Raw genomic sequence first — 10,729 nt, 5'->3', positions numbered from 1 at the left:
TGCATGTTGTCGTCTTACCACATGCCAGCTGTGCCATGTGCATGCCACATACACACAAAAAGGAGCTGGGTGTGGTAGCACATGCCTTTCATTCCAGCACTCAGGAGGCAGAGACAGGCAGATCTATGTGAGTTCAAGGCCAACCTGGTCTACATAGTGAGTTCCAGGACAGCTGGGGCTACAGGGAGACCCTGTCTCAAAAAGACCAAAAAAAGGAATTGTCACTGGACTTAGTGGCAAATGCCTTTAATTCTAGCACTCAGGAGGCAGAGGCAGGCAGATCTATGTGAGATCAAGGCCAGCTTGGTCTACATAGCCAGTTCCAGGCCAGCTGGGGCTACTGGGAGACCCTGTGTCATAAAACAAAACAGCACTTTAATTGTATGTGTGTGTCTAATTAATTTTTTTAATGGGGGGGGTGAAATGTCCACAGCATGCATGTGGACATCAGAGGACAATTTTTATTTTTGCACATGAAAATATATTACTAATGTGTTTCCATCATCAACATTCAGGATCCTGGTCTTTCCTTCTTGCCTTTGTACAGGCCCAAAGAGACACACTGACTACTATAACCTTAAAGCAGACTCCAGGACTATGACCAACTACATGACCTTTCCGACCAAATCCAGCAACCAGAACGTCATCGTTTCCCTCAATGAAGTCAGTCAACCACCACTGGGCACAAAGGCTGTGATCTTCTTGCCATTCTTGATGAGCTGGACCCTGACACACTGCCCCATAGCTGAATTGGGCTGTTTAGCTTCAACCCCTACTTTTCCAGCACCATTCCCTTGGCATGAGAAGCACCTCCAAACAGGCTGGCTTTAAGGCTGTCCCCAAATGGGTTATCTTGTACTGCTTATCATGCTACTTCTGGTCCCATCAGGGACTACGGAGCTTCCTGGCAGTACGCGGACCAGGACACTTGCCCATGCTGCTGGCTGGATTTTGGGAGTTGGTTCTCTCCTTCCACTAGGTGGATCATGGAGATTGAACTCAGGTCACCAGGCTAGGGCCTAAACCCACTAAGCCAGCTCAGCTCAGCCAATCAGTTTTGGTTTTTTACTATTCATCTTAAAATATGACTCTAAGTTGACAAAGCAGCAGCACGCACGTCTTGACATACCACTCACTCAACCTTACCTAGTGAAACCTTACACAACCATAACAAAATCAGGAAATTGGCATATCATCAATTAATCATTTAAAAAACTGAAGCTACTTTAAAGGTTTGTTAAAATGTTTTAAAATCTCTCCTGGGATTTTCTCTTCCCTGAGTGTCTGGGAAGGGTACCTGGAAGGGGACCTTGCATCCAAACAGGTCAAATGCTTAGTCAAAAGAATGAGACTATTGGATGAGTATCTCTACCGCGAGAGAAACAAAAAGCACAAACTGATCCAGCAGGAAGGCCCTTCCCAAGTGAACTACATCAACCCTGCTGGTAACACTTGTGTCAGAAGGACTTAAAGGCTCCTGAGATTTGCCTCAGCTACATATTGAGTTTGAGGTCAGCCTGGGCTAATAACACCCTGTCTTAAAATCCCGGACAGCTGGTGCTACAGGGAGACCCTGTCTCAAAAAGACAAAAAATTGCCGGGTGTCGTGGCGCGCGCCTTTAATCCCAGCACTCGGAAGGCAGAGGCAGGCAGATCTCTTTGAGTTCAAGGCCAGCCTGGTCTACATAGTGAGTTCCAGGACAGCTGGGGCTACAGAGAGACCCTGTCTTAAAAAGACCGAAAAATAGAAAAAAACAAAGCAGGGAGCCTGCGAAACCCCTTGGGGTAAAGGCCCTTTCCTCCAAGCCTGGCGCGACCTGCGTTTCATCCATGCAATGGTGAGAAAACAGATTCCACAAAGTTGTTCTCCGACTTCGACCCCACACACAAAATAAATAAAAAATGACAGAGTAAATATATATTCTTTCCCGATTTTAGTGGTTTGGAACAGCATGGCTTTTCTTTCAGACTCTTTTTTCAGGATAGTTTGGGAATTGGTACCTATAGTTACAGTAAAAAAACATGACATTGCTTGCTCCCATTCTGCCTAGCTGCTGTAACCTCAGAATTAGCACTCCGGGGCATAATGAAATCACCTCCCCCAAATCCTCACTTTAAGACTATTTTGGGAAACGGGGATTTTCCAGATTACTGAAAGCCAGGGTGACAGGTGGCTAGGGGCCACCCACCGACATCTGGGTCAAGTTTGGGTTGGCCAAAACTGATGCTTCACTCTACTTTTCCTTTATAAAATTTATCATTTATTTAATTTTTACGTTTCATGAGTGTATTGTCTGCATGTATGTAAGTGCACCCAGGTCGTGCAATGCACCCGGAGAGCAGAGGAGGTCGTCGGATCCCCTGGAATTGGAGTTAAGTGCGGTTAGTCACCAGATGGGTGCTGGGAACCGAACCTGGGTCCGCTGCTCCCACTGCTCTTAACCGCTGAGCATCGCTCCAGTGCTCACTTTCCGGTTTTCTGAAGACGACGCTGCCCCGTGCAGGCGGCTCGGGTCACTTTCGACACCAGTTTCGCCGCCCGCCCCGCGCAAACGTGAACTTAGAGGGATTACGACGATCGTGCGGGAACCGAGGCTCTGCCTCGGAGATTTCCGTGAGGCTCCGTATTATCCGGAGGCTCGGGGTAGTATGAACCCGGCGGCCGGGATCAGGTCACCGCCGCTCTTCCTCCGCCGCCCCCTCCTCAGCCGAGCGCGGCGGGCGCAGCCCGGAGGAACTCGTTGGCGCGCCGGCTGGCGTCGTGACGTCAGGGCGGAAGCGCACGCTGCGTACAGAGGCCCCGAAGCCGGCAGTCACTGGAATATCCGTCGCGCCGAGGACGCTGGTTAGTCTCACTTTGGGTTCCGGCTGCGTCGGGCGTGCGTATAACGCTCGCTAGAACTATGGCGTCCGGGCCTCACCCGACCTCCACCGCGGCGGCCGCCGCCTCGTCGGCAGCCCCGAGTGCGGGCGGCTCCAGCTCGGGCACTACGACCACCACGACCACCACGACGGGAGGTATCCTGATCGGAGACCGCCTGTACTCGGAGGTGTCGCTCACCATCGACCACTCGCTCATTCCGGAGGAGCGGCTGTCGCCCACGCCGTCCATGCAGGACGGCCTCGACCTGCCCAGCGAGACGGACTTGCGCATCCTGGGCTGCGAACTCATCCAGGCCGCCGGCATCCTCCTCCGGCTGCCGCAGGTGAGTGCTCCGGCCAGAGGCTCGGCCTCCCCGCCGCGGCCCGGCCCCACCCGGCCAGGCCCCTCGCGGACCCGCGTCGGTCGGACCCCGGCCGGGCCTCGGGCGGCCTGGGGGTGGGTAGAGGCCGGCGGCGCCGCGCGGTCTGGGCGGGGGAAGGGACGAGGCGGCGGGCCGCACAAAATGGCGGCGGCGCCTGGTGCGGGCCCGCCTGACCCCAGTGCTTCTGTTTTCTTCTCTTGTCTGCAGGTGGCGATGGCAACGGGGCAGGTGTTGTTTCACCGTTTTTTCTACTCAAAGTCTTTCGTCAAACACAGTTTCGAGGTAAGCAGCGCGGAGGCGGACGGGCAGGGATTTCCCTATCCGGAAACGGCAAGGAGAGGGCAGTGAGCCACAGCCAGCTTTTCCAGAAAGGGAGTGGTTAGCGCCGGCCTTTGTACCTAGTGCTCATCCTCCTGGAAAATGGGGCCCTTTAGAATGTGTTTCTGAAAGTAGTAAATGGATCCAGAGCCCACGTGCTCTGAGCCCGAGAATACATTTTCAGGCCGCTGCACTTTGGTGAGTGGTGAGTTAGCGTGACTCCGGGTCCAAAAATTGTGAGCAGTTGAACGGTAAACCCATAGAAGTTGATAAACCTATCAATTTTATTTCCCCACAGGCCCCAGTTGTGGTTTATAAAGTTTCTAGGTCAGAATAAGTTCCTTAGACTCTGGACGGGGATGTTTTTCTCCAGTTTTATTTTTTACTTAAGTCGCCTTAATTTTTATCCCCTCGTGGGTTCTTTTCAGATTGTTGCCATGGCCTGTATTAATCTTGCATCAAAAATCGAAGAAGCACCTAGAAGAATAAGAGATGTGATTAACGTGTTCCACCACCTCCGCCAGTTAAGAGGAAAAAGGTAAGATTGGCCTTATTGAACATAGCATTTTTGCTACTGCTGTGCTGTGCGCCAATCATCAAGTCAAAACATCTTTTTTTTTCTCAAGTCAGTATGGATGGATGATGCAAAAGGAAACTGATATTAGGCGCTAAAATTCACATAGGAACACTGACACTTAAATTAACTTTTTAAAAAAACCCTCAATTAACCAGCTATCTAAAGTTTGTAGAGGCAGTTGCGTTGTGGACAATCCTAGAGTGCTGTGAAGCCAGTCCCTTGGCTTAAGATTAAACAAGAAAGGGAGTACGGTTGGTTGTATTCTGTAAGTTGCTTTTCCCCTCCCCTATGGAAAACTGAAGGTTGGACATGTAAGCACTGTAGTTCGAGTTAATATTGTGGTAAAGTTCCGTGTAGGTTGTTTTCCTACTTGGAGTCCCAGTTTCTTCATCAATTGAGGTTGGCTTTTGTTAGAGTACTTCTCAACATTGAACTACGATATGTCGCGTAATTCCGGATCTGAAAGGACTGCAGGATAAAGTTTGAAGTCAAAGGGATTAAAACAGGTATTTTGTCTTGGTCAGATACAGTCTCAGTGAGTGAGCGGGCTAGAAAAATACTGAGTTGCATTCAGATAGGGCTCTTTGTTTGATTTCGTAAGAAAATAGAGTATGAAACAGTATCTTTTAAATATTTTTTTTGTGGACCTATGTTCATCTAAGACAGTACCAAAGTTTGTTTCGGGACTTGGAGTTTCTGCCAGTGACTTCTAGTACGTGCTGATGGATAGTCATGGTGTAGATTAGCTTTGGTGTTCACTTCCAGGGAATTGTGATGAGTTTGAAAGGAAGTCAGCTGTGAAAAGATAACAAAGTTGCTTTGGGGACTTGGGTATTGCTTAGCCAAGTCAGTATCTTATATAAGTAGTCCTTACTGGTAGAGTCTGTAAGTTGGTGGTAGTGGAGCCATCCAATCCAGATAAGCAAATATTAAAGTGACTTAAGTGTGTGGCATAGTCAAAACTTGTTGCCCAGATTTTTTTTGTCTGTAAGTTTTTGAACCCTTCTTTTCTCAGCCTGTGTCCAAGAGTACTTTTTTAAAGTTTTAAAACATTTTTAGTTCCTTATGAAGAATAGGAAATGGGGAGATTTCAAATTGGCATTTAGTTTGGTCTGAGCTTATATTTGTATTTAGATATGTAGCTGATTTCTTCAGGATGTTTTTTAAAAAGAAGCGCTACAGTACAAAGCTCTTCATCTTTAGTCAAAGGACTCTGCTTAAAAAAGGAAATTTTCTGGTAGTATAGGGGTCATTGTGAGCCATCTATATAATCACATGATTATCTTTTGAGTTTTCCTGTGGGACTTAACTTTTCTTCCTTGATGTCAGAGTAGGATCTTCTTAACTATAAAACCTTGAAATTTAAAATAATGCCATCTGACTGACTTGTGTTGGATGTAACTGCATTTTTGGTCATCATTAAAGAGAAATTTATTTTGTTTCAATCTTAGAAACTTGATTATAGCATGACATTTTTTATAAGAGAAGTTAATTGCATGGAAGCCCCCCCTTTTAAAAGCAGGATATAAAAGTGTTTCTATGCATATTACAAGTTTACTCAGACATGTAACTTGTATATGTTATTAACTTCAACTCTTTTTTCCCTTGCAACCGACTATACAGCGACCAGCTACATTTACCAAAGCCTGGGTGATGTGGAGTGGTACATAGAGATGAAGCTGTCGTCATGGCAACAGTGAGTGAAGTATCGAAAATCCCCAAGGAGAAGCCAGTGCTCTGAGAATAGGTCACTGGAATCGGGGACTAACAGGTTGGCCACTGGTGAACCATTTAGAAAAAAACTCCTGTTTCTTGTTATAAGCTTTTATCTTTGCTGTCCAAGTTATTAATTAAAACTATAGTTTAATGGTGTTTTGGTTTTGGTTTTTCCATAGGCGGTTGTTAGAAAATACTATCCATACTATATTTTGATACGGTTAAGTTGATCAGTTTGCCTTGGTGAGAATTTGTGCAATAACTTGATTTTTGTATGGCTTTGACAAAGGGGGCATATTCATGTAGCCTTTATTTAAACTATTGGGGTTTTTTGGCTACACATGAATAAAATAATCAGAAGACCTTTAAAGAAAGCACAAAAGTGCCAGTCTAGTTCTCATTTTGGGATAATTGGCCTGTCACCCTCAGTTTATTGTAGTTTGGTAATTCTTTAAAATTTAGAGTAAGTAGCTGAATTTACAGGAAAGACATTTCAGTGGTTTACAAATACAGTTTGCTGTTCATGTGTAGCATATTTCCAGTATGTTAAAGGTCTCTTTTTTTTTTTCTTTTTTAAGTTTTAAGGAGTCTGTGTTCATACTTAAGATTTGTCTTCCAAGAAGCTACTTTGAAAGATTGAATTAATATGTAAAGAATTAAAAGAATCATTGTCATTTCTTTAACAACCATCTGCAGTTTTTGTGGCTCTGCAGGTAGCCTTCAGTAAATCTATTTTCTTCAAAAGGGAATTACAAATTTCTGTATATTGAGTAACAATCTTGCCTCCATGTGTATTACCCCTTGCGGTTTACTGCAGTCCCTGGAACTAGTCTCAAAGTCTCAGTCCTTAAATACATGAGTGAGACCATGTTTGAACCCCCTAATTCTAAATTTTTGTGCTTGTGCTATATTTTAATCATTTTAAAGTAATTACCATATAAACTTAAAATTACCAGAGACCAAAAGACTTCCTAAAATTTGAAAATTGTTTTCAAGTAAGTTAATGAGAAAAATCTGACAGTAGATACCTCACATAGAGGAGGTGGAGTTTGGTAGGTCTTTTGTTGGGTTGGTTTGTTTGGGGTTTAGATTGAGGTTGGTTTGTTTTGTTTTTTGGTTATTGGTTTGTTTGGGGTTTAGGGGAAAACAGACTTACTACACGACCCTAAGTGACCTAAAACTATTAATGTAGATCAACTAGGCTTGCATCAAACTCACAGAGGTCTGTTCTCTGCCTTCCCAATGCTGGGGTTAAAGGCATTTGCTACCAAGCCCATTGAGTGGTAGTTTTTGAGTGATATTCCTGAGTTTCTGTGAATAGAGGAGGATTTCTCTCAAGAGATTATTAAATGCCACCTCTTCAACTTTGTGTTGGCAAAGAATGTTTACCTACTGGGAGAAAATTCTAGCAAGCCTTAAAGTGTTGCTAAAGTTTTTCTAATTGATCATTTTGTTATAGTAAAGAAAGCTCTTGGCTTAAATCCTTTTTCAGAACCTTTTTTTACTAATTTATGTAGACATTTTTCTGTTATGAAGTATTTCTATAAGGTAATTGTAAATTTTGTATTTGTTGAGTCTGCCTTGATTGTGAAATAAAACCAATAAATAAAATTAAGGCATGGGAGATCATGTATTCTCAAAGCTGACTCAGTAGCAGGGCTAAGCAAGAACTTGGTTGAATTGTAATAACATAATAGAGAGTGTTTTCCTTAGTCTGTTGTAATGAAGTTGAAAGTTTGGGAGTTTTGAGATGAGGTCTCAACTATGGTAGCCCAGGGTGGCCTGTAACCTCTTGCTCACCTATGTGAGCTCGGGTTACAAGACTTGTGCCTTTTTACACATGACTCTGTGGGATTCTGACTTTATGACAACATGATTGCAAAACATGATTTAGGACAGGGTAGTAAACAGAAGATACTTTAAAATTAGTGACGAAGCCCTGTTTGGCTCAAGTCACATTTCAAACAAGTAGCTAACTGCTTGATTGTAAAAAAAATTAATTTTATCTTCTTTTGAAAATAACTCTTATTTTCTTAGTAAGATTTGTAAGTTTTAACAGATGAAAAAAAATGAGACAGAACTTTTGTGTGAAATATTTATAGGGATTTTAATGGTTCTGTTCACTATCTGGATTACACAGAATAAGAGCTAAGCAGTGTGCAGAAAAAACACTGGGGCTACTTTATCTCCTTAATATCAGTTAGAAGAGAACCTTCTAATTAGTCTCTAGTGGGTTTTCCTTCAAAATTTCTTGTAGTGGGTATAAAACCTGAAAAACCATAAACCCTTAGGGTCCTTAGAATATGTTTTCATAAATAATTAGTTGGACCTAGTTAAGTTTTTTTCCTAAAGAGCAATTTGTAGTCTTTTGTACTGATAAAATGGATTCTTAACTACTGTTGGAAATAGTCCCTTCTCCCAGTTTACAGCTTCATTCCCTATACCTTTCGTAGCTGTAAAAGTTGACCTTAGGCCATTTTTTAGCATTAACAAATACTTTGTTAACTACTGTTCTTGTTCTCACCTCTGCCAACTGTTCATGTAGTTAATAGGTACAGAATGACAGTAAGCATTCTGAGTTTTTTTTAAATGAAAATAAAGTAATACAGTGGCTGGTTTTTAACTCTTAATACCATGCTATATAGGGGGCAGTTAATGTAGCTCCTTTCAGTTTTTTTGAAACAGTCTAATATGACCCCAGATTGGCTCTCATAGCTTGTTTATAACCTTCAAGTGGATAGTATTTAAGTAGGTTTTTGTTTTTAAAATGTGAAATTGTATTTTTCTGGGTTAGGTTATGTATTGGGTTATGTATTTAGGTGCTGTATTTAAATGTTCTACACATATGCTTACTGTATATTCTGTAACGCAAATGTACTACTTGCTGGTTTGACCTAAGCATGAGTAAAAAATAATGATTTCATAGACTGTTAAAGGTCATATTCAACATTTCTTAACTGAATCAGTGTGTAGTTGTACATGCCCCTGATTGGTGATCCCAGCATTTCTATGGGTGAAACAGGAGGATCTTCAGACTGGGCTACATAGGCAAGACCTTATCTCAAGTGGGGGGACAGATAGCCTTTTATGAATGGTAAGGGCCCCACCATATGAAAACCAGCTCTGAGGGGCAATGCTTTTCTGCAGTGTTGAGTAATCTTCAGGTTCTCTTACTATGGCCTTGTACTTTCTTTACATGTCATACTATCCTTGACTGTAACTGATCAGATTAGGGCCTAAATCACTTCAATTTTAAATTTTTTTTTTTTAAGGTTTATTTCCTTTGGCAATTGAAGTTTTCTTTTTTTTTTAATTAAGTAGATAAATGTTTTTAGAATACATTGTCACAAAGATCTGAACTGCCTTTTTTCCTTAGCGCTTATTTGACCATAAATTTAGCCAAAGGTTGCTAGTAAATGAGTTTTTAAAAAATCTTCCATTTGTTATAGGACTTTATAATACTGTAAATAAAATGTAATTCTTTTCAGGAGCAGAGTTGGTTTGTCGTTGGAAAGTCTCTGGAGGCTGATGAGGTTTGTGACAGTAATTGGTGTTTTCCTTGAAGTGACGTGCATAAATCAGAGAGGAGAAAAGCACTGAAAGTAAACATTTAAGAGCATTTTAGTGGTGTGGTTTTGATTATTAATTTTTTTTTAAGTTTAGTTGTGTAAAATTAGTATAACTTGGACAGCATAAGATTAATGCTTTAACTTGTTAGCAGGAGTTTAAAAAGCTGGTTTCTGTTGCCAATAGTTGGTTGGAAGGGAAAATGGAGATGCCACAAATAAAATTTTTGGATGTGCAAAACAGTTTTGATTTTATTTCTTACAAACTATAGGACTCCAAGCCCCCTGATTCTTGATCAGAACTACATTAACACCAAAAATCAAGTTATCAAGGCAGAAAGACGGGTGCTGAAGGAGTTGGGGTTTTGTGTTCATGTCAAGCATCCCCATAAGGTGAGTTTTGTAGAGGTGCAGAAATTAAATTTCGTAAGTAGTAGGGCTTTTCCTAAAATTTCCACTTGGATTTTTAAAAGCTTTCTTTTGGTTGTTGGTATTTGTCCGTAGAACGGGAAACAAAACAGATTCAGATTGTAATTGTGTGATCATAAGTAAATTCTTTTCCTTCTGGGGTTAAAGTATTCCCACTTGACAAACTTAGGTGATAGAATTCCATCTTAAAAAGGCACACTAAAGTGTTGAAAATGATGGCTGCTCACTGTTAACCATTAAGAAAAGCTCAGGTTTTCCCTCTTGGCTTTCATACTATTGGTCTTAAGCAATAGCCCAGTAGTTGCAAGAGTCAGGACTGTCCGAGATAGCTTTGCTGTTAACTGTGACACTGGCTGCTGTCTCTTCAACTTGTTTTTCTAAAATTTTAAGATGGAAATTATGGTAATATGGGTCCAGAAACACTTGAATGAACGGAGGTTAAGCTATTACATAGAATTTATTGGGCAGAGGTATCCTGGGGAATCGAATCCCAGGTCTTTAATGTATTGCAAGGCAAGCACTTGGCCATTGAGGTCTACTTCAGCCCCTTTTATGTAGCTTATTTATCATACTTTAGTGTTCTAAACTTTACTGCAGAAATTAATTACTATAATACACTTAGCACATAAAATATGTCATGGCCATTGTGTGTGTACTTTTCAAAGCATAAAGTCTATGTATTTTGGACACATGTGCCTTGAGAAGCAGATTCAGTAATTAAATTGCACAGTACCCATCCCATAGTAAAGTGTTCATGTAAGTATTCTTTGAGTTAACTACCATTTTCCCCCTGTAATTTTGGAATATATTCTAAACACATTCTTATAGAATAATGTAATTAATTGATACTGAATTTCAAGTATATTTTGTTGGTCTGT

At 41.8% G+C, this 10,729-nt stretch overlaps 1 protein-coding gene and 1 pseudogene across 4 annotated transcripts in view; one reads left to right on the top strand and one right to left on the bottom strand.

Moving 5' to 3' along the window:
- Positions 1 to 418: 418 nt before the first annotated feature.
- Positions 419 to 1,194, bottom strand: LOC103737619 (annotated as a pseudogene).
- Positions 1,195 to 2,052: 858 nt separating this feature from the next.
- Ccnl1 (cyclin L1) overlaps positions 2,053 to 10,729 on the top strand; it is a 13,367-nt gene continuing 4,690 nt past the window's right edge. Inside the window, exons 1-5 of one of the 4 annotated variants that reach the window (XM_029565582.1) lie at positions 2,283 to 3,206; positions 3,453 to 3,527; positions 3,992 to 4,101; positions 5,764 to 5,836; positions 9,695 to 9,815. In XM_029565582.1, coding sequence (XP_029421442.1) covers positions 5,814 to 5,836; positions 9,695 to 9,815 — 144 coding nt within the window. In that variant the 5' untranslated portion in view covers positions 2,283 to 3,206; positions 3,453 to 3,527; positions 3,992 to 4,101; positions 5,764 to 5,813. Of the gene's footprint in view, positions 3,207 to 3,452; positions 3,528 to 3,991; positions 4,102 to 5,763; positions 5,837 to 9,694; positions 9,816 to 10,729 lie in introns of all 4 variants that reach the window. The other 3 variants (XR_607408.3, XM_029565583.1, XM_008837449.3) reach the window with 3 other exon arrangements.

This window comes from Nannospalax galili, unplaced genomic scaffold, assembly GCF_000622305.1.
Source record: "Nannospalax galili isolate Female #2095 unplaced genomic scaffold, S.galili_v1.0 scaffold617, whole genome shotgun sequence".
Classification (NCBI taxonomy): domain Eukaryota; kingdom Metazoa; phylum Chordata; class Mammalia; order Rodentia; family Spalacidae; genus Nannospalax; species Nannospalax galili.
The sequence above is the reverse complement of the archived record's forward strand: the minus strand, read 5'-3'. Positions and strand labels throughout refer to the sequence as shown.